General features: G+C 47.8%; 10 protein-coding genes across 10 annotated transcripts; 6 read left to right on the forward strand and 4 right to left on the reverse strand.

Moving 5' to 3' along the window:
• Positions 1 to 318: 318 nt before the first annotated feature.
• SPSK_04094 (siderophore iron transporter) lies at positions 319 to 2,270 on the reverse strand (the record flags this gene model as incomplete). Its single annotated transcript, XM_016730905.1, has 3 exons — positions 319 to 754; positions 883 to 2,060; positions 2,115 to 2,270. 3 exons carry the CDS (start codon positions 2,268 to 2,270, stop codon positions 319 to 321), a joined length of 1,770 nt encoding a protein of 589 aa, XP_016586317.1.
• A 3,516-nt stretch (positions 2,271 to 5,786) lies between these two features.
• SPSK_04752 (uncharacterized protein) lies at positions 5,787 to 6,008 on the forward strand (the record flags this gene model as incomplete). Its single annotated transcript, XM_016731546.1, has 1 exon — positions 5,787 to 6,008. One exon carries the CDS (start codon positions 5,787 to 5,789, stop codon positions 6,006 to 6,008), a length of 222 nt encoding a protein of 73 aa, XP_016586318.1.
• A 977-nt stretch (positions 6,009 to 6,985) lies between these two features.
• SPSK_04635 (uncharacterized protein) lies at positions 6,986 to 7,434 on the reverse strand (the record flags this gene model as incomplete). The annotated part of the gene is made up of 2 exons (XM_016731435.1): positions 6,986 to 7,338; positions 7,392 to 7,434. The coding sequence occupies 2 exons, from the start codon at positions 7,432 to 7,434 to the stop codon at positions 6,986 to 6,988; spliced, it is 396 nt and encodes a 131-aa protein (XP_016586319.1).
• A 477-nt stretch (positions 7,435 to 7,911) lies between these two features.
• Positions 7,912 to 9,045, forward strand: SPSK_10576 (uncharacterized protein; the record flags this gene model as incomplete). The annotated part of the gene is made up of 2 exons (XM_016736925.1): positions 7,912 to 7,983; positions 8,038 to 9,045. The coding sequence occupies 2 exons, from the start codon at positions 7,912 to 7,914 to the stop codon at positions 9,043 to 9,045; spliced, it is 1,080 nt and encodes a 359-aa protein (XP_016586320.1).
• Positions 9,046 to 9,913: 868 nt separating this feature from the next.
• On the reverse strand, positions 9,914 to 10,405 carry SPSK_04615 (uncharacterized protein; the record flags this gene model as incomplete). The annotated part of the gene is made up of 1 exon (XM_016731416.1): positions 9,914 to 10,405. The coding sequence occupies one exon, from the start codon at positions 10,403 to 10,405 to the stop codon at positions 9,914 to 9,916; it is 492 nt and encodes a 163-aa protein (XP_016586321.1).
• A 613-nt stretch (positions 10,406 to 11,018) lies between these two features.
• On the forward strand, positions 11,019 to 11,879 carry SPSK_04494 (arsenite methyltransferase; the record flags this gene model as incomplete). Its single annotated transcript, XM_016731298.1, has 1 exon — positions 11,019 to 11,879. The coding sequence occupies one exon, from the start codon at positions 11,019 to 11,021 to the stop codon at positions 11,877 to 11,879; it is 861 nt and encodes a 286-aa protein (XP_016586322.1).
• Positions 11,880 to 12,757: 878 nt separating this feature from the next.
• SPSK_04417 (uncharacterized protein) lies at positions 12,758 to 13,819 on the forward strand (the record flags this gene model as incomplete). Its single annotated transcript, XM_016731224.1, has 1 exon — positions 12,758 to 13,819. The coding sequence occupies one exon, from the start codon at positions 12,758 to 12,760 to the stop codon at positions 13,817 to 13,819; it is 1,062 nt and encodes a 353-aa protein (XP_016586323.1).
• Positions 13,820 to 13,999: 180 nt separating this feature from the next.
• On the reverse strand, positions 14,000 to 14,788 carry SPSK_04517 (short-chain type dehydrogenase; the record flags this gene model as incomplete). The annotated part of the gene is made up of 1 exon (XM_016731321.1): positions 14,000 to 14,788. One exon carries the CDS (start codon positions 14,786 to 14,788, stop codon positions 14,000 to 14,002), a length of 789 nt encoding a protein of 262 aa, XP_016586324.1.
• Positions 14,789 to 16,052: 1,264 nt separating this feature from the next.
• On the forward strand, positions 16,053 to 17,440 carry SPSK_04289 (ligninase H2; the record flags this gene model as incomplete). Its single annotated transcript, XM_016731100.1, has 2 exons — positions 16,053 to 17,036; positions 17,108 to 17,440. The coding sequence occupies 2 exons, from the start codon at positions 16,053 to 16,055 to the stop codon at positions 17,438 to 17,440; spliced, it is 1,317 nt and encodes a 438-aa protein (XP_016586325.1).
• Positions 17,441 to 17,965: 525 nt separating this feature from the next.
• On the forward strand, positions 17,966 to 19,227 carry SPSK_04331 (cinnamoyl-CoA reductase; the record flags this gene model as incomplete). The annotated part of the gene is made up of 5 exons (XM_016731139.1): positions 17,966 to 18,232; positions 18,292 to 18,472; positions 18,524 to 18,702; positions 18,763 to 18,865; positions 18,926 to 19,227. The coding sequence occupies 5 exons, from the start codon at positions 17,966 to 17,968 to the stop codon at positions 19,225 to 19,227; spliced, it is 1,032 nt and encodes a 343-aa protein (XP_016586326.1).
• Between the last annotated feature and the right edge of the window lie 2,973 nt (positions 19,228 to 22,200).

Genomic DNA, 22,200 nt, shown 5'->3' on the forward strand with positions numbered 1-22,200 from the left:
CAACAGCCAGCAGAAGGATTGATTGGTAATCAATATCCCGCCCAATGCAAAGACATGGAGCCCGTCTCTGAATGCCCAGCTTGCCGGTTGCAATCGTGGTACACCATCGCAAGAATAGGTCAAAACGGGAGTAAACAAACAGTATATAGTGTTGCTGTGTACTTTGCCATACTATTCACGTAGATGGTGGCGGCGCCATGTAGAAAATAATGCCACTACCATTGCTCATACATTCCGGTATATACATCTGCATCCTTGTCTTCTTCGCTGTCTTGGTCCGGTCCGGATCATCTATCTTTTTAAAACTACACTTTGTCCTTAAGTGGCGGCCCGCTCAGCTGTGCCGTGGATGCCTTTCTCGTTCTCCATGGTCACGGCACGCTGCTTCGTCTTGCGGTCGTCGGGAACGGTGCGTGTTGCCAGGGCACAGCAGATCGAGACGCCGCCAAAAGCCAGCGCCGACCAGTACACATATTTGAACGCGTTAATGTACGCTACCTTGACGGCCATTTCCGCCGCAGCAATGACGGCGTCCGTGATACCGGGTACATTCGCATAAGCGGCGGATGTGTTAATGGCGCTAGCCTTGAGCAGAAGTGGGAACGATCCGTTGAAGTAAGCGGCATCGGCGTATTCCTGCAGGACGACGGGGATGCCCGTGCTGTACTTATTCGTGTAGATGGACGTGTAGATGGCGCCGGCAATGGCGCCGCCAATGAGACGAGAAGTGCTAGTCAAGCCAACAGCGACGCCACTGTGTGTACGTTAGCAGATGCGTAGTGCTAAAGTGGTAATGAGAGTGTGAACCGGACGGGGAAGAGACGGTAACAAGTAAGTTAAAAATTAAATAATAAAATGGAACACTGAGCGCATTGCACCTACATATCAGCTTGATCATCGAGAAAGAGACTGATGGTGCCAAACGTCAACATCGACGTGCAGGTCGAGGCAGAGCCAGCCAGCAGCGTAAAGACAATTGTACGGGCTTTGGAGTCGAGACTGAGACCCGACATGGCGCCGATAAAGGTGGTTTGCAATACAGTAAGCGTCGTCAGCTGCCAACGCTCGCGGCCAAGCCACGGCATGACTGTGATGCCGTAAAATGCCGAGAGGGTGGTGCTGAAGCTGGTGATCTCGGCGTAGATGCCACGCTTGATGGTGTCATTGGCCGGAATAAACAAAAGACTGGACACACGGGGCCAGAGGGCCAGGTTGGAGTAGTACAGCATGCCGGCGACGAAGATGACGACCAGCACCGTGGTAAACTCGCGGGTCTTGCGGAACAGACGCGGTGGCAGAATCGGGTGCTTGAGCGGCGCGTACGCCTCCCAGAAGCCAAGAAACACAAATAGCACGCCCGACACTACAATAGGGGCAATGACAATGGCGCTCTTCCAAGGGTGCAGCACGCCGCCCCAGCTGATGGCCAGGAGCAGGAGAACACAGCCCGCCGTGAAGGCGACAAGACCGACGTAGTCCAGCTCCGCCAGTAGATGCAACCATGTCTCGTGGTCGCCGCGGTGCTTGGTCTGGAATGTTGGCGGGTGGTAGAAAAAGAAGACGGCAAACACGGCGACCCCCTCCCAGGCGATGCACCAGTAGTAGCAGGTGCGCCAGCCGGTACCGACATAAGCAATCCACGCATAGGCAATAATGGGCCCGAACATGGCCGGCAGGTTGCCAAACTCGTAGATGCCCAGAGCCAAGAAGCGGCGATTATTGGGGACCATCTCCTGTAGGCACGAGAAGACCATCTCCTGGATACCGCCGCCGAGTCCAAAGAGAACACCGCTCGCAATCATGCCGTTGATGGTATGGGACGTGGCACCGACAATGGCACCAATTGTCGAGATAAAAGCTCCACTGATCATAAACCAGCGTCGACCAAAGATGTCCGCAAGGCGTCCGCTCACTGTCACCACCACTGCGGCTGCCAAATTCCAGCTGATGGTGATCCAGATGTAGTTGGCGTCCGGGCCGAGATCTGCATTGATATAGGCAAGCACAGCGGGGGGCATGAGTTGCGTGTAGAGATAGGCATTGTACGTGAATAGGAGAGCCTGCATTGTCAGCAATGGTTGTCAAACAGGAAAGGACTCTGCCAATAAACTCACTGCGATGCTGATGTAACTTTGTGTTGTCATGTGTCCAGCAGCATTTTCCGAGTCTGCGCCCGAATCACATTCCACGTCGACGACTACAGCATCCTCTCGGTGAGAGGGTGTCTCTGACGGCACCTTTTCGGAACCAGCAGCGGCGACTTCTTCCATGGCTGCTCATGTAGGTTGATGAGTATGGAATGGTGTCGTTCACAAACAAAACAGTCGCTTTCTTCATACAGGTGAAGTGCAGTCCAAGGAAGGAACTGGAGGACCATCCAAGAACGTTGCGATCGGCAGCGGCTCCTTTTTATCACAGGACGAATACCAGGGATTCGAGATTGGGGGCCGGGGAATGGGGAACGGCATGCACAGGTACACCGGTGCTCTCACCTTCAAGGCAAGGCACAGGAACAAAACAGCCACTCTCAATGGTCAATCGTATGCAGGCCGGTTTATGATATCCGGTGCAGTCACACCCATCTTCTGTCTCCTCATTTCCCCCACAAAGACATTCTTGAATACGGCAACCAGCACGTCGCGACGGTAAGCGGAAAACATAGAGAAGCTGGGGTAGCGTGACTTTTAACAGTGACAGTCTTGACTCCGCACTATGGTTTCCGGCTGTCGGCACCAAGCATGGGTGTGGCCGCAAAGGCAAACAATGTCGGTTACAATTGGCTGCGGGCGAGTCTGGTGCATCCACAACTGACTCAGTGGCGCGTTCGAGTCTTGACGGGTGGCACGCTACAAAACTCAATCTGGCAATACTAATTCCGGCGCGGAAAATAAAGTGGCGTAGCAAAGCTTATTTTGAGGTGATGCGCCACAGGACCAAGGTTATGGTTTCTTGGTGTTTACATTGATGAGTTTCTACGGAATAAGATGCTTTGCGAGGTGAAACTTTAAGCTTAGTCTTGTTCTCATACTCTGTTCGATGAATTTTTAATGTCATTTTATTTTATTGTTTTTTTTTTTTTTACTCTTGAAAAATAAAATGTACACAAATAATGACGAAGATTAGTACAAAGCAAATAAACGAGTATTAAATTTACATTTTTGTTCGAAATGAAAAATAGTGTTATTTATGTTGACGTATTTCTCTCTCTCCCCTTCTAATCCCTAAAAAGGAATTACAGATTAAGTCGAGAAAGCGCTGTTGTGGCCGCCACTTTTATCTAGCACGGGCCGCCACTTTCGGCGGTCCCTGTAGTGAGGGGTTTGTCCCTTCGAAGTACCATGTACCTGTAGTTGTAATTCTTTAAAACCGTCTCTGTAACGGAGTATTACATTAATACTAAAGTGTTTATTAAGCCTTAAACGGTTAACTTTTTTCATTTTATAAAACGAGTCTGGTTTTAGTAGTTTATCTTAACGGTCCAAACGGTCGGGAAAACGTATAATAAAAGATAAAGGTTTTTATTTCCAGTCCTCGTTAAAAGTATTTTACGGTGTAATAGTTCTTTTTACCGGATCGTTTTTATAAGAAGCCCTGAATTTTCTCTATAAAACGGTACTATTTATAATACTATAACATTATTTATAGTACCGTTAAGTGTTTTTTACCCTTTTTCACCTATTAAACGCGGCGTACCCTCGACCTTCGTGGCGTACCCTCGACCTCTTACAGCGCATAGGCGTTATAAGCTAGCGTTATAGTCTATGACGTACGATGACTAAACCTTTCACTTACCATAGAATATAATAATCCTTTTGTCGCTCTCTCTTCGAGGAACGAAGATTGGAATCTAATCCTTGTAACATACAACCAATTCCGTATACAATTCATCAATTCATCGATTCCTTTTCGTGTTTTCATCACCAAGTTTATCGAGATTTATCCAATTGACCTCCGAAACTTACAGTTTTAATAAAGATACGTACCGTTTTACTACTTATCTTTTTATCTGTTCTATATACTATAATAAGTTTATCTTAACTCTCCTTTATCGTTTTATTAGTATAAATAAAACCCGTTTCACACCTATAAATACCTTTTTTTTATCTTCACTTCTTTCTACTACAGTCCAGTCTTTCCCTTATTTCTACTTGCCCAACATGGCTTAGACCTACCCTAAAAGACACCAAGGCAACAACTAGTACGGGGAATTTATTAAACAGTTTATACAGAGAGAATCGAAATCACGGGTTTCGAAGCAACGGAAACCATTGACGGTCACCCAGCGTGTTGTCCTTCGGAAGCAGTTGTAAGACGCTCATTTTTTCCTGCCAGATTATACCGACACTACTAAAATTAACATTGCTGGCATTCTACGGAAATGGAAGAGGTATGACTGCTTTATACGATACTACCGCCCTCCCCCCTCCCCCCCCCTTTAAAAAAAATAAACCCCTGTTACGTTTAGTACATGTTGTTAACAGATTTTAAGGTACTGCGACTTTGTAAAGTTGGGTCCTTGAAAGGATGTGATTCAAAGAGCTGACCGAGCGATAACGATGGATTTTCTCCACCATTTATGTGAGAATTACAAGATCGCTTCGTGGGACTCATCTTAGGAGTACTTTCGTTAGTATAAACAACTTTATACTAGTGTTAATGGCCGATACTTAAACAAGAATAACAGTAAGGAAATAATAAAGGTACGTTCTCGGCTACTTATTCTAGTACGATAACCGTTACTAACATGTTTTTACAGTGACACGATACCACGTTAGTGGCTATCTTTAACCTTCACGCCCCTAACAAAAACGGAAAGGATGTAGGAGACTCGGGTGATTTATTAGTGATTTTGACGTTCAATATCGCGTACGACACTAGTACGTTTCACACGGAACGGCAGCGCGTACAACTGTCAGGGTGCTACCTCTTCCTTACCTACACGGGGGCTCGCCCTACCGAGATTGTCGACAACGAGAAAAAGAAGCCCACGGATGGCTCTTTTAAAGAACTCTTTAGCCCGTAATCCGTCGGTGGTCACCATGTTAAAAAAGGGAGTGGAGAGCTTTCGGGATTACGCGACACAACTTACGACAAACCTCTCGACGAGGATTCCAGGCTGCTTAAAGAACTACTATCACAAGAAACGACCGGCCGCAAACGTCCCAAGGCTTCCTACTATAAAGATGTATTACTAATGGTTGTACGCCACCCGGTCACTGGCGAGGATGTGCTGGCAATGGCAGTGAAGCTTATTCACCATAAAGGAGCGGATAACAAACCTAAACCGTTCGTCTTTCTTATTGACACCCTACGTGATACGTCCCCACTGACACCTGTAATAGGACTATCTTCTTTTTTACACTGACGAAAAAGTTGATTTTCTGCTTGATAACTATTATTGTCAGTCTTACCGTTAACGACGAGGCATTCGACGCGCCCAGTCTTACCAATGTCAGACGTGTCTTCGAGTCGAAAAACACGGGACCGACTAACTGTACACCGCTTCGGTGGAAAAAGGACTGGTTGAAACGACCGGTCTTCCGCCGTTCAAATAGTTCGATCACTTCGAAGGACGAGGCCCTCCAGTACCACATACTACGAGACAGTATGGCCAGGTAATCGCTGGATACTGGGTTCGAAAACCCCATCGAACTAAAAGTGTGGCGCAGAGGGGCGGGCAACGCGGCCAATGGTATATTTCCCTGTACCTTATGTAATAATTATTATACTAACCATTACGTCCGCAGGCAAGGCGACCGATGCCACGCGCGATCAGATGATGCGCCATGATCCAAAATGGGCTGGCTATATTCAACAGCGCGTATATCAATGAGAAGGTCACATTCCACCTACAGAACGCTGTCTTGGACGAGCCGTATGAAGATGCTCTGATTGGCATACTCTCACACATGAGCGCCATGCGCGATCCCAGCGCAAGCAGTGACATGGTCCCGGACGAAGTCTGGAGGGACCTGCCACTAGATCCAGAGATCGTCGCGCTTCAATAGGAGAGGACAACGTTAAAGAAAGGTCAATACCGGATCAAAGGCCGAGAGGAGGAACAGAAAGTTCGAGACCTTACCAAGACGATCCGAACTAAACATACACAACGCAATAAAGCCAACCGGAAAGCCTACCACGAATACTATCTCTACAAACGGCCGACCTAGGACATTAAGAGACAGGCAAGAGGAGAGCTACAAGAAGAAAACAGTGAGCCCGTGATAGAACACCGTATTCCTGAGCGTGCTCGGCTAGCTGAGCTCTTCTCTAGCCAGTCGGATGATCTCAGCCCTACTAAGCTCACTCAGAGGCGTATTGAGGCTGGCGAGCTTATAGCCACTCTTTATCAAAAACGCGACACGGTGAAATTGCGCCGTATCCACCAGAAGTCACATATTACGGCCCACAGCAAAGAAGAAGAGTCGCCCAGACCGGACCCATTCCCTCTTCTTATGGGAAAGACACAGTGTCCACGCTGCGTTAGTGACGAAAGACAGACATACCAGGAGAGGATATTCTCATACTGTCGACCGTCCGTGATGAACGACCACTTTTACCACCAGCATTTAAAGGAGATGGAAGAAATGGAGCGCAGCCATCTGATCTTCTGCGGTCATCCTAAGTGCAAGGAGGAGGGAGTAAATCTGAAGCATTTGGATCATTTTAGGAACCACGTGCAACAGGTTCATGGCATTACGCTTCGGCCTGGACGGTCGGGGTGAAATTTAAGGAGCGTGCCCAATTAAAAGATTTTTACTTTGCCTTTTTAATCGTAAACATTTGGATGCTCAATCTCCTATTCTCATTCTATGCCACGACCAGAAGAAGTACATCGACAGCCAAAAGATCCAAGCCCAGGGAACCAACTAGCGAAGTCCAAGACCACTTACAAATATCCTTGACATCAGCCCTCGAACTTGTGTTGGTGAGATTCGAACTGGCAAAAAGCAAGGCATCAGATAATCTCTCCCCGACAAAGCGACTAGTACACCAAAATCTCCTCATCTTTTCCTCCCCCGTCCCTCCATTTATTAAGCACCTTCTTCATATTCGCCGCGATATTCTGAGCATAGTCAGGTCCAGCGGCCCCGGCAGGGAGATCCGCTGGGTTGCCCCTCACCCAAGCAACAGGTTCTTTAGCAACACCCGCGTATTTCTTCTTAAGCTCTTCAACCTGTTGAGGCTCATAGCCGCGACCGAAGATTACGGCGCGAGGAGGCCGGTTGTAATCGTGGGTTCCGATCTCATTGGGGCTCCGAGACTGAGGATCGCGACCTGCAAGCAGATGCGGGAGCTCAGCCTCTGCAGCCTCATATGACAGGATGAAGTGGATGACTGAGGGGTATTAGCACTATATTTTGTTTATTTCAGGAATGTATATCAAGAACCTTCATATTCAGGCAGCACGTGCTGGGAGATTGATTTCCCCATCGCGGGTATTCTACCGCAGGCAACTACTGGCATCGGCTGAGTGAATGAAGACATGTTGCGAGAGTTGTGCGCTGTACCCTAGGTATTTCGGAGCATTGGGAGATGGAGAATTATCGAGTAAGCTGAGGTCGACGATTCGATTTATATTCCTCGTTGTGGCGCGCTCGGTCTTGATGATGAGTTGATTCGGACGGAGCATTGTACAGCAAAACTCCTTGTAGCGCAGTCCGGGCCAATCGTTGCGACACACTGATTTTTCGATTATTCAACGGTCCCGTCGCCCCCACCCCGAGGAGTAAGCAACAACGTCACGTCCTTGGAGCGCAGTTCGGGCCAATCGTTACGACCCACTGATTTTTCGATTATTCAGCAGTCCCGACGCCCCGACCTTGTCACGTTCTCAGATTATCTATTACATCACAGCATGTCTTCAAGATAAAGAAAAGGTCTCAAAAGCAATACACGATGGTCGAAACAATGACTGACGCCCCCGCGCCTCGCAAGAGAGGCCGGCCACGAACTGTGACGGACGATCAGCAAGTTCCCGAGGTGAGTACCTACCGAACAACTCAGAGCAAGTTGGAACTGACTCAAGGAATCCAGAGACGTCGAACGCAGCTTCGCGTCGCACAGCAAGCATATCGCAAGAGAAAAGAGACCACGATCGGCAATCTGCAATCTCGCGTACAGGAACTCGAGTCGGGCATCGAAGACCTTAGCGAGTCGTTCCTTTCGTTCAGTAATCTTCTGTTCGAGGTTGGGATTCTCCAAAATCAGCCTCGTGTCACAGCTGCTCTGCAAAAAATTACACAGCAATGCGTGTCGCTTGCCAAAAGTGGCTGCGACAAGGCCGAACAAGCACCTGCAGCGCCGGCGGACGTATCGCCATCGACGTCTCTCACGGTCAGTGATACACAAGATATAATCTCAAATGACAATCCGCTCATAACAGAACTTGATTCATTGCCAATAATGGGTGACGCTTTCCAGTCCACGTCGGACCTCGCGGCTCAATGGCCTGGACTATCACAACTACCCCCTACGCCACCCTTCCAAGAACAAGCAATTCTACCGCTCGGAATAGTCTTGTCGTCTCCGATTATCCCCTTTTCATCCATCCCTAGTCCCGCCTTGAATTTTCCGACCATAGTATCGCCCGATAATCTCCTAAAACAAGGGCGCTGGACAGTCTCACACCGTCTGATCCGACAATGCTGCGAGACTGGATACTATCTATTAACAAGCTCATTTGGAGACGATCCAAGGGTCAAAGCAATCTTCGGCAAACGATTGACCATCGACGAGCGCAACCGCTTGATCTCCGGATTCGTCGATGTCATGCACGACGAAATAGGAGACACGATCGAGTTGAGGACAAAAGTTCTCAATTCAAGGAGGAATAGCTACTCGCCTGAACAACTCGCCGTTTCCTCTCGAACATGGCAAATTGTCAATAAATCGGGTGCTGATGAGTGGATGGATGCGAGTGGTGTGCAAAGGCTGCTACAGCGGCGAGCGATTCGTATTCAGGACCCGAGCTCGCCCCTTTCCGGTCCCCGGTTCAATTCGGCTCCGCAGCTCAACGTAGCGAGCTTCATTAAATGTGAGTAATGCCGAGATTCAATGGTTCTTTGTGTCTTCTTGTCCATGTATTTACTGACCTTGTCGTAGATCTTTCCCTCGGACCTATCTGTCTCGGTCGCGGACCAGCGTTCCGAAAGCGCGATGTTGAGAATGCCATTCGTCTTGCAACTCTTGATGATCCTTGGGCGATTAACGCTGTGTGCGATACCACGAATTGTGCATAATAACATTAATTGTCTTCAATAGATAGAACCTCCACTTACTTTGCATGATACGACGATTAGAAGCGGGATCCCGCTGTGGAGTTAAGGAAATCCTTCCAGTGCATATGTTCCTTATATCCGCGAAATTTCTTTAAAAGGCGCCTTTGCATCCCGGTCATTCATTCCAACTGTCACTTTAGCATCTAGGGGCTGGCCTTCGAAATCCAGGGCCGAACTCCAAAATCACCTATACATTTTTCGTTTACGTTTTCTCCCTTTTTGGGTCTCATAAATAAGCATGTTTTCTAGTCACGTCGCCGCCAAATAGAGACCCTGTCATGGATCAACCTATTCTCAATCCTCCCTCAGAGGGACAAAACAGGGCAATGCCCTGAAACAAGTGCTTAAGATGTAAGGCACAACTACCTGAATGACTAAGCTAAAATAATTTATGACCTGGATTTCAACAACACGCTTGCCGCGCACTTCGAGAGCACCACGGTCTCCCGTTAACTGTGAATAAAAGACTCTCTTATTTCTCGTTTATGCATCACGTTTTTTTTTTGTCGTTTCTTTTTTTTTCTTTTAAAAAAGCCCTAATGTAAAAACTATCTTTAAATGCACTTTCTTTACAAAGAAGCCATCGCGTCGTCCTCTCTTCTCTAACTGCTTGCTTGGCCTGACCTTGCCTTCTACTCTTCTGCCGCGTGCAAAACTGCCGAAGCGGTGCCATCTTCTAAGATAGCTGCGACCAACATCCCAATCTCCACGTCGTCCTCGACCCTACCTCTGTACCCATGGACATAGGCCACGAGCTCCTCCTTCTCCCGGACAAACACGATCCAGTATTGGTACACAGCAGAGTTGGCCGTGGTGATCAGGCGCGCCGGTGGGGGATTGGCTCCGTACGTGCGCCGTAGGAGCACGGATAGGTGGTTGTGTTCAAACCAGGCCATGTAGATGGCATCGTTCTGCTCTTGTACGTGCTCGGCTGCGCGCAACCGGACGTACTTGTTGAAAGGCTCCAGGGTGGGATCGTTGAAGGTGGCGAGCAAGACCTCGATTTCGTAGGCGTCGGCCTGCGTCGCGCCCGTTGTCTCGTCACGCAAAAGGGGCACCGAGATGCGCGGGCCGCGTCTGTTGCCCCACGGAGCAGTGTACCCGGCTGGCTTGGTCACGCGCATCTTGAGAGCGTCGAGGGAGACCAGGTGGGTGAGGAATATGTTCTTTTTTGTCTTTGGCGAGACGGCGTACCTGGTGCTAGGAGGATCGCCCTTGGCCGCGAGGCGTCGGCGGTAGGCGACCGACGTTGTGTCGAGAAAGTCCGCGGCCTCCTTAGGGGTTAGGGGGGAGGGGGGTGGAGGGACGGTCAATTACTGTCGGAAAATCAACTGGTCTAGTAGCCCAGGCCTTAAAGTAAACACGTAATTGTCCTGGATTTCACAAGGATGTGTTTGCCATGTGATGTCTCGTTCTTGCGAATATTATTACATAGCTTCGTTTATCTCGGTCATTTCCCAATTCAGTATTTAATACAACCCTGTTTTTTCGACGATTACCAAGTCAGGTTATTTGCAGTGACGATTCGTTCTTCTCGGACATTTCTCAATTTGGTAAAGCGGTAAAGCGAGAACGACATCAATACTGGAATCGAACATAAATAACTTCTCAGTTGCACGCAAGAATTCCAGTTGAACACCAAAGAGAATTATAAAATTTCAAGCCATCACTTGCAACCTGCACTAATCATAATTTTCCACAGCCTCATTCATTCACAAGAACAAGCCACCTTCCATTATGGCACAGCAAGATTCGAACAACAGCTACAAACAAGGCCACTCAGACTACACGACGGCAAATCATGAAAGGCGGACTGCTGAAGTGGACGCCGCTTTTCTACTGCCCTACATCAAAAAGTCTGACCACATTCTGGATGTGGGTTGTGGACCTGGCACGATCACCACAGGACTTGCAAAATATGCCACGGAAGGCAAAATTGTCGGTCTCGATCTGTCAGAGAATGTCTTGGAAAAGGCCCAGGAACTGGCAACTGATGGGCACATATCAACCGAAGGGCCTGGATCGGTCACATTTGAGCACGGAAATGTCCTAAACGGATTACCGTACCCAGACAACACCTTTGACATCGTCTATTCTTCACAGGTACTGGGACATATGCCGCTTCCTGACGGACCACGCCAGGCACTGGAAGAGATGCGCCGTGTACTCAAGCCCGGAGGGCTTTTGGCTTCGCGTGATGGTGCATTCAGTCATTTTCACCCAAGTCGGCATCAGCTCGACCGGCTATGGGGAGAGAACTTGAACAAAATGCTGCGGCACGGCTCCTCATGGTCCATGGATACCAACGGTGCAAGGATGCCTGAATTCTACCGCAGCGCTGGCTTCGACACAGACGATGGCGACAAAGTGAAAATTGGAGCCGGAAGCTCAATCTCAACCGGTAAAGAGACCCGGACCTGGCTCGCATGGCGGGCGAAAGGCCAGCTGACTCCCGGGGACCCATTTTACAAAAACTGGCGCGAGGCTGGAATCAGCGAAGAGGAGACGCGAGAGACTTTAGATGCTGTGCAAGCATGGGCTGACACCGAAGATGCTTGGCTTGCGTCGCTGCAGTGTGAGATGCTAGCGTGGAAGTAGATGGACACCGTGTATTGCAGTGACGACTGGATAGAATTAAAAATCAAATGCACAGTTGTATAGCCTTCACTTTTCATTCGCCGTCGAAATTGCAGACACTTGCGGTGACGTCATCTTCAGAAAGGAGTCTCGTTTACTTCCGAAACGGGAACGAAGGTCCACAGAAAAGTGGAGAGGTGTCTGCACACCGCGTGCCCGATAAAACGTGATTTCTCGCATCGCACCCACCTCATTCATCTCGTTCCTGGAGAAGCTAGGTACGGCGTGTGGTCATATGCGGATGACAAGCAAATCGGCAACCAGCAACACGGAATAAGCGATGTCTACCTCCCAAAGACGCGTCGGCAGTTTTCTCTTTATTACGAACGGGGAGGCTCCAAAGGAAACCGCCCTTTCACCACGGTCAAGAGGAAAGAAGAGGCCACACTACAAAAGCCGGCATGGGTGCATTGCCTGCAAACGACGACGAGTGAAGGTAGGGAGCGTTCCGAAATGTTGTTTTCTTTTTCTATAACTAAGTTGGACACGTCAGTGCGACGAGCGAGAGCCGTGTTCAAACTGTCTTAAACGCAAGGAAAAATGTATGCGCGTGACACATAAAGAAGCAGCATCGTGGAGCGCTGACGCCGCTCGATCACGACTCCGGCAACCTTCTGATACTTGTATGTTCTCGGCCACCGGAGACAATACTCAGGTGAACCTTCTGCATATGGAGCTGTTTTACCACTTCCACAAGGTCATCACCGGTACTCTGACGTTTCCAGATATTTGGCATAAGATACTGCCTTGGTCTTTTCAAGTATGACAAAATCACTCCAGAAGGCAGCTAGACAGTGCACATCTTACTAAACAGCAGGAACAAATAGGAGCCATATATTATGAATACAATACTCTGCCTAGCGGCTACACACCTAGCGACTGAGGTCCCCGAGGGCACTCGATATAGCTACGTCGCTCGTGGTCTCCTGGGGCGATCTGCCTCGCTCTTTAGTGAACAGCTGTCGTCCCCCGTTACGGCGGATAACAGCGAGGCCCTGATTGCCACGTCCATGCTTATGCAGTACATTTCATGGAGCAGTTTGGATTTTCTGGGGGAGATGAAGGTCAACCACGAGGACATGTCCCAAGGAGACATTTTCAAACAAAACCACACCATCGACGTGGACGGCGAGCCGTATTATCCTCATCTTCTGAGCCAACGTCTCTTGCAAGATCCCCTGGTTCAGTTGAGCTCTGGAGTATTCGGTATCGTTTGTGAAACATATCCCATTTTATGGTCCACCGGAAGCGATTTCTTTGCGGCGACAATCTACAGCCCGCGACACGTGCTCGAAGAGGCTATTCGACAACACGGCCAAGACCCTGACAGGTACGTCAGTCATTTCATGACCATTTGGGATGACCGCCGACACCGAGAGAACGAGGTGACCGACAAGTCTCACCTCAGCACGTTTCCAAAGCCACCAATTTGCCCAGCTGTTGGGCCGAAACCATTATCACCAACACAAGACAGGTCGAACGCAACCAGCAGCTCAAGCGAAACAGAGGACTCGCACCGGAAACGTTTTCGTCGTATTGCCTCGAGGCTTTCTCTTATGTTCTGTCTTGTATCTATGATTCGTGGTTCCTGGATACCCAGAGCAGATTACGACCCACGGTTCCTGTCAGCAGTGAGCGATGGCCTGGCAGAGCTTCAGCCTGATATTGAGCGCTGCTGTTTCTTATTTCCTGTACTCTCCGGTAACCTTCTTCGCAATCTTGTCAGCCAAGATGACTCGAGAGCTTTGATTTTGCTCGGTCATTTCTATCGCGCCGCCCGCATTCTATTGACGAGCCAGTCTGCATGGTGGGCTCGTCAGAGAAGCACAATCATGGAAGAGACGATCTTGAAAGAACTAGCAACGAGAGGACTAACGTCTTACATGCTGGATGTAGAATAGCCACTGGATGGATTGCTTTCCATGGGTTGTGCCCCCGTCTAGTGAACACTACACTGCTCAACTACAGCACTTTGCAGAAGGAGGCCGGTTATGAATTCATTGTATCAAATTTAATTTGTCTAACCAGTCATGGCGACAGTGGCCAGTTGGCAAACTGGCCATAAAATGCAGTCTGACAATTCACAGCTTTGAAAACATGCTCTCCTTCTGTGCCCTAGTATCCAATTCGTGCGTCCATGTGCTTTTCGGTTGCGTGTGGAGAAACCAATAGGTATGTGCCAAGTCTTCGGGCAACACAAGATAAGACGAGACGTCTTCCAGCTTGTCCGTAGTGCCCTCACGTTGCCAAGCCCGTCTCATCACACCACCAATAAGTTTACCGTCGACAGGACCATCCACGATAATATGTGCCGCATGAATTCCGTTGGATTGGTATTCCCGAGTGATGATCTGACACAGCGATCGCAAACCAAATTTACCCGGTGAGAAGCTGCTCAGGCCAGGCATGCCACGGAGCGACCCCGTCGCGCCTGTACATAAAATCGTGCCCTTTCCCATTTTCAGCATGTCGGGCAGAACGCACTTGACTGACCAAAAAGCGCCGAATAGATTGATCTTGACGAAGTTGTCAAACTCTGCAGATGATGTGTCGAGAATAGACTTGCCGTTCACCCGCCGCGCTCCGGCGTTGTAAACAAGGACGTCAACGGGCCCCAGCTCCACGCGGATTTTTCGAAAGCTGGCAGTGACAGACGCCTCTTCACTGAGATCCGTAACGTAGTATCGCGCGCTTCCCGTTCCGTAGTCTGTTTCGATTTGTCGCACCATGTTCTGCAGTTTGTCTTCCGTGCGGGCAATCAAAGCTGCTGCGAATCCCTCCTGTATAAAGCGACGGGCAATAGCTTCACCGATACCGGGACCAGCACCGGCAATGGCGATGACGGGCTTCTTATTCAAGTTCAATGTCATTTTCCGTCTGTGTGGGATGCTACCTTGTGTATTTTTATGGGAATATCGGTGAGGGTCGTCATCTGAGCGTTTCCTTTAATGGCTTTAGTTGGTGCATGCATTAAGAAAGGGAAAAGACGTCCATTTTCAATAACTTTCTGTGACCCTTGGCCTAGCCTGGCAACGCGGTTTAGTAATCCAGACTGCCTCGGCAGCCCCACTCATGACTGTGATAAATTCTTCCCCACTCCGCACTTACCACGTTTCCAAAGCACTGTTATTCCCGATGTTCGACAACTTCCAAACGCGCACATCAAAAAGACCGTGGATCTTGAGGAGCAATATCGTTACTGGCGTTTTAAACGTTCAAAGCGTGTGCCCAAAATCGTATGTTTTGAAAAATTAAAGCCCACCTACTTTTCAAAATAAAAATAAAAATAAAAATAAAAATAAAAATAAAAATAAAAGTAAAAATAAAAATAAAAATAAAAATAAAAATAAAAGTAAAAATAAAAATAAAAATAAAATAAAAATAAAAGGCTTCCCCCCAATAAAATATCCCCAATGTTCACAATGTCCATGCTAATTCTCTCTGCAAAAACGAACCGCGCAGTAAAAGATCGTGACTTGCATACTGTACCTTCCCTCCAAAAGAACAACGTTGCCATTTTAGCCACGTTTTTAACCGGACTGTTCAAATATGGCTGTATCCAAGATTTTCTTTACTTTCACATACGTTGCCGCGCCTGCCTCGAGGAATATCTCTTCATTCCCCTGAGTGTACTGGGGCTTCAAAAGAAGGGTCCCATCTGATGTCCGTTTCCCGGGCATAGAAACACTGCCAAGTTTCATTCTGCGGCCCAGACGAGTTACCAACTTATAAATAACACCCACAGTATCTGGGTCATATTTTTAGCGGTTGAATTACAGGATCGGCATTGTTTGCCAATAACAACTTGGGGGAATACGGGAAATTTAATATAATGGACATTCTCATATTTGACCACAGGCAGTAGTAAATGAACTTGGCAGGTCCCTGGACCGTTCCCGTGGAACGGATATTAATGCGAATTTGCGTGGAGTTACTTGATCTTTCTGCTGTGTGGCAGGGACAGATGTGAAGTTCATTGACCGACTGTTCTTGTTATATCGCTATATATTCTCTACTCTGGTCAATTGTTTTGGCATTGCCGTTTGACGTACCAGTAGCCAACTGTGCCATTGTCGACTATCATCGCACTTCGATCCATTTGTTATTCTCTCGCTCCTCTACGTCTCGTTCAAAATGAAACTCGCGCATTTAGTTACAATATGGATCACGATCTACGGTTGCAACGCCTATCCAGGTATGGGACAAGGGAGACTGAAGGATATTCTGAACATGCGAGGAGATGACAACACCAATCAAGTCGAGATGATTGGGGACCTCACTTCGCTCGCAGACCACGAGCTGTCAGATGTCGGACGCTCCGTGAAGAATATATTGCAGGGCAAGGACTCGCCCGAAGACGTCACGTCCACCTACACAAACGTCCCTGCCAAGGACAGCCAACAGTGTGCCAGCGATCCCTGCTGCATCTGGGAGTACATTAAGCGCGACATGTACGCCAAGTTCCATGGCGACTCGGGCCGTTGCACAAAGCATGCACGGGCAGCTGTCCGTCTAGGTTTCCACGACGCCGCTAGCTGGGAAAAGGGAGACACATTTGGCGGTGCAGATGGCAGCATCGTCTTAGCCAATGAACTAACCCGGGCTGAAAACGACGGACTCCAAGATATTGGCATTATTGTTCAGGGCTGGTACGACACGTACCACTCCAGGTACGGCGTTGGAATGGCGGACCTAATCCAGATGGGAGCCACCATTGCCACCGTCACTTGCCCTCTTGGGCCGCGCATTCGCTCGTATGTTGGGCGCAAAGATAGCAGCCAAGCCACCAACAAGGGACGTATGCCGGATGTCCATGCCTCTGCAGAAAATCTTGTCGCGCTGTTTCAAAACAAGACCATCACACCAGAGGCACTTGTTGCTCTCGTGGGTGCCCACACAACTTCCCAGCAGCACTTTGTCGACGAGACCCGTGACGGCGCGCCACAAGATAGTTCACCTGGAGTATGGGATATCCTCTTCTACGGAGAGACAAAGAGCGCCACAGTGCCACCTCGGGTCTTTAGATTCCCCAGTGACATTGCATTGTCCAAACATGAATCCACGGCCGCTACTTGGAACACATTTTCCACGGCGGCGGGGCAAGCAGCCTGGAACAACGTACGTACTTTGTTGTTGCAAACAATCTTTGTATATTTATCAAGCTAACCTCGCCAACTGAATGCTATTAGGACTTTGCCCGAGAGTATATTCGAATGAGCATGCTCGGCGTAAACAATATCAATGACCTGACAGAGTGCACAAAGGTACTACCGATGCCGACAACTAGTTTCAAGCCACCAGACCAAGAAGCATTACAGCAGTGGCTGCAGGGCAAAGACACCCCTAAGAAAGATGCAGGGGCGGCCTTAGAGGACGGCAAAGCCTTGACTTTGGTCCAAGGCGTGCTAGGCGTTGTTGGCGATGTTGGTGATGCCGTCGGTGGCATTGTTGGTGGGATAGGTGGGATCATCGGAGGAATCGGAGATGGAATAGGTGGATTGATTGGAGGGCTTCTTCCGTGACAACGTGGTGCTTTATTTTAAAGAGAATTAAATTAATAAATAGGAAGCAGCAAAGGAAACAGCTATTGTACAGAGAATACGGATTAATGAATAAAGTATATTCGTATCGCATGCCTTGTTTCATCAGCCAAGTCGAGACCGGCGAATCACCAATCGTTTTTCGTCCAACTTCGAGACAGACAGCACACGGTCGTTTAATTGTAAGCGATTCAATCCAAGGACAAGAATAGACATAGGTGACGACTTCCGTTTCATTAGCAATCACAATTGTGGGTTATTTTATTTTGACAAATACGGAATTGACTTAATCGCCGTAGTGGTGCTGACAAATAGACCGGAGTGTAGCTTCTGTCCAGCTATGTCCCGTGCTGACAAAGGGCGAGAGGGTGGTCGACGCACTTTATCAAATGACTGTGTGCTGTATAAATTGCTAGTCGTGGACAGGTGACAAGAATACGATAATGACGCCCATGTTTTCCTGCTGAACTCCCCACGAAGGACACTATCGGTTTTTTTAATAACGCCATGACGACACCACAATACGCACTGCCAGTCGGGTCTCTGATTCTCGTTACGGGAGCCAATGGCTACATAGGATCGCACGTCGCAGATGTCCTCCTTGGTCTGAAATATCGCGTTCGGGGTACTGCTCGAGAGGATAAGCCCTGGTTGAACGAGTTCTTCGAAACCAAGTATGGCAAAGGCGCGTTTGAGTCTTTCGTGCTTCGTGACATGCAGGATGAGAGCGATTGGGAATTGGCCATGCGTGGAATTGATGGAGTTGTGCACGTCGTAAGTGCCTCCAATACAAAATCGAATTTTCGAAAGTCATATGCTAACAAACGTGAAAGGCTGGCGACGTCAGCATGAACACGGATCCTTCCGTGGTTATCCCCCAGACGCAGCAAGCAACCAGGAATATTCTGAATGCTGCTGCCAAGAACCCGCAAATTCAACGTTTTGTTCTGACCTCCTCATCGTCTGCTGCAATCATACCGAAGGCGAATGTCAAGGGAGCCGTCATTGATCAGAGTTGGTCATCCCACATCACATGTTTACATCGGAGATTACTTTCCTAACCAGGTAAAGGCACATACAACGATGAAGCAGTGGCAGCAGCGTGGGGTAACGAGACACCTGAAGTATCCAAAGGATTCGTTGTCTACGCCGCCGCGAAGACAGAGGGTGAGCGTGCAGCCTGGGAATGGAACAAAGACACCAACCCAGGCTTTGTTTTGAACACTGTTCTTCCCAATTACAACGTGAGTCGGCCGCCTTTCATTCACTCCTGACGACCCATTTCTGACCGATGTTAATCTTAGGTGGGAGAAATCTTGGTACCGAAATACCAGCATGGTTCGACGATGGGCTTTGTGCGTAGTTTTTGGAAGGACAACTACTTCGCGTTCGACACTATGCCTCCACGTCAGTGCCTCCCCCATCTGATTCTAACCTCTCCACTCTCCTGCTAACATCGACATGCAGAATATTATGTCCATGTCCGAGACTGCGCACGGCTTCACGCGGTGGCCTTGCTTGACTCGTCCATTAAAAACGAGCGCATCTTTGCCTTTGCATACGAGTTTAACTGGACAGATGTTATCGGGATTCTCCGCACACTGCGACCGAACAAGACTTTCCAGGACCCGCCGAAGAACGAGGGCCGCGACTACACGGTGGTTACTGGAAGAGAGCGCGCAGAGTCTCTGCTCAAAAGCTTTTTCGGTCAAGACGGATGGGTTGATTTAGAAACAGGTCTTGCAGAGGGCATCGAAGACTTGGATTAGCTTTCCATTTGGCTACTGTCCCCCAACAGTGTATAAATGACACAAACGTCCTTGGACTGCAATTTGAGTAACAGACTATTTGTTTAATCTTTAACGTATGTTATTTCACCTAATTTCCCGTGGAGACTACCTTGATTAAGATATCTGCAGGTACAGCATCGAGCGCCATATACGTAACGGGTCGGGTAAATAGAATTGATGATTACACCTGAAGAGCCACCATCGCCATTACAACCAAGTAGAAACGATGCCTCCTTTTGATTTAAGGTGTCTTGTTGGTCGTATTTGTGTGATGTTGGAAGTTATCTCTTCAACCGACGACGCGAACCGTTTAAGTTTTTATTGTAAGGTTTTCGTTTGCACTTTCGGGGTTTTAGTTGTATCGCTTACTTACTTCTTTTTCTTCGTTTTTTCGTCGTTCGTAATGTTTATTTCTCGTGTCTTTTCCCTTTTTTTCCCTTCTTTTTTATCCTTTTTCTCTTTCAAAGTATTTTCCACGTTTTCCCTATCCCTCCACTCGTTTAAGCCTATTAACTCGTACGTTACTAGTTGTTAACAACTACAAAGCTTTTTCTTACTTATAGACTTTTAATCAAAAGTTTCAAATAAAAGACAAAAAATGGAAAGATAGAGGGGTTGAGTGTACTTCCAGCGGCAGGGATCAAGTGAGAGAAGCGTGCCATTCGTTTATTTATGACTGGAGAATGGTAGAGGACTCTCAGAGGTTATGACTGGAGAATGGTAGAGTTACTGACAACGGTACGTACATCATTAACACGGTTCGTTTAACATTTTCTAGTCTTCCAACTTACAGTGCAGTGGCTTTTCAACCGAGATCAATGTATGGATCTTCCCGGCGACGATACATCCAACGTTGCTTATGTTGGCACCGAAGTCTGGTCACAGCCCACGGCCCGCTGTGATCCACCTTGTACCCTGGTGCTGCCGCTTAGTAAGCTGTCTTCTGGCACGACGATTTCTCCCGGTGTTATCACAACGTCGTTTGAGTACGGCAACACTGAAACCACCACGGTTGGTGGTCAGGCTGTGACAACTTTCTTCTCCACCGTGACGACCGTTTCCATCACTGTACCTGCAGTGACAATCTCATCTGGCGGCAGCATGCACTACTCTAATGTTCACGTCACCGACAAGCAGCAGGCATCCAGCGTCTTTGTGGCCCATCCAAGTGTCAGCCTCCCACCGGTGACAGTGTTCCTGCCAGACGGTAACGGCGGCATGACCGTGCGGACAGCCACGCTCGCTCCTTAGCCACAAGTTACTGCTGGCCCTAGCGGTGTAAATGATAGCGATATTCGAGTGGGTGGGAATGGCGTCGTCACATACTATACACCCATCTTCACCAGCATAACGGCAACCGGTCCAACGGTGACCACCGTTGTTTTCCGACCGATTGTGGCCACGACCACAATTGTCTGCCCAACACAAACTGCCCTCCACTTTGCCACGCCCCAGACGACGTACACGACGAGTTGCGGAAGTGGAGCTGCTTTGACCATTGCCTTTAAATGTGCATCCAAGGTTGTCACCTTCTTGGGCTCATCTAGCGGCACTCTGACCCAGGACTGTACCTATGTGGCCCCTTCGAGGACATCGACATCAGCACCAGTTATGCCAGTCATTCCCATTGGCGGCGGTGGCGATGGCGGTGTGAAGCCAACTACTACAGCTCCAATGGTCACTTACAAGTCTTGGCCGCCGGGCGTTGTTGTAACGGTGACCACGGACGTACCGAAGCCTACTAAGACCGATGGTAGCTATTTTTTACCATGTAACCTATGGTTCTTGAATGTGAGTGTAAACTTTTACCTCCTTCCCGCCCGACCCATATATTTAAAACTTGACATCTAACTCATCTCCTATCAATCTAGCTTTGTTCCGGAAACGTCAAGGGATGGAGGTGGACTCTTCCACCCGGCATATATCCTCCGTAAGCCTATACCCCTATACTCTTCCAGACGACTTCATCTAACACACAAAGGGGCCCACCGCCTTAGTTCAAACTCGACGGCACGTTAATCCTAAAAGGAACACTTCCTCCGTGGCCCAAGATCACGGTCGGACCGGACGGAGATGTGACATACCCAGACCAACCCTAACATACAAGATAAACCGGTTCAGAATTTTTTTGTTAGTAAACAGGGGTCTGTCGGATTTAAATGTTCCCCACAAAACGTAGGGTACATTCTAAACTGATTTATTTAAATCGGTTTAGAAATAAAAGTAGTATAACATATCGTACGAGTATGTACTTAACGGGAAACTAAAGATAACATCGACGCGTAACTGTCTTTTAATTAAATATATCGTACGACGAAAACTTATTAAGAAAAAGTTTTTTTTATTTACTTAAAGTAGTGAAAAAAAGTAAGGATACGACGACGTATAAAAGTACGACCCCCGTCTTAAATATATTAAAAAATAAAAAAAAATAAAAAACGATAATAAGTGTTAAAAAAGAATATAAGAAAAATTAATATATACACTTTTAATATATAAGATAAACCGAATAAGAATTTTTTTATTAATAAATAAAGGTTTGTCGGATTTAAATGTTCTTTATAAAATGGGGGGTCTATTCTAATCTAATTTAATTAAATCGAATAAGAAATACATCGACGACGAGACGTCGTACGAGGATATAGTCGACGGGAAAATAAAGAAAACAACGACGTAACACTATTTATTAATTAATTTTATCGTACGATAAGTTATTATTAAGTAATAACGGATTATAATTTATAAAGGTTAAGGTTAAAAAGTAAAGTGGACGACGACGTCGTTATTATAATAAAATAACGATAAAAATATATTAAATAATAATAATATTAATAAAACGAACGAGATAAAAACCGTACGGTGTAAAAGAAAAGGATAAAAGATATTTAAAATAGTAAGAAAGAAAAGTAAGGGTAGTTAGTTAGGGTTAAGTTTAGTTAGGGTTAGTTAGGG

This window comes from Sporothrix schenckii (genome assembly GCF_000961545.1).
Source record: "Sporothrix schenckii 1099-18 chromosome Unknown Cont47, whole genome shotgun sequence".
NCBI classification, from domain to species: Eukaryota; Fungi; Ascomycota; class Sordariomycetes; order Ophiostomatales; family Ophiostomataceae; genus Sporothrix; species Sporothrix schenckii.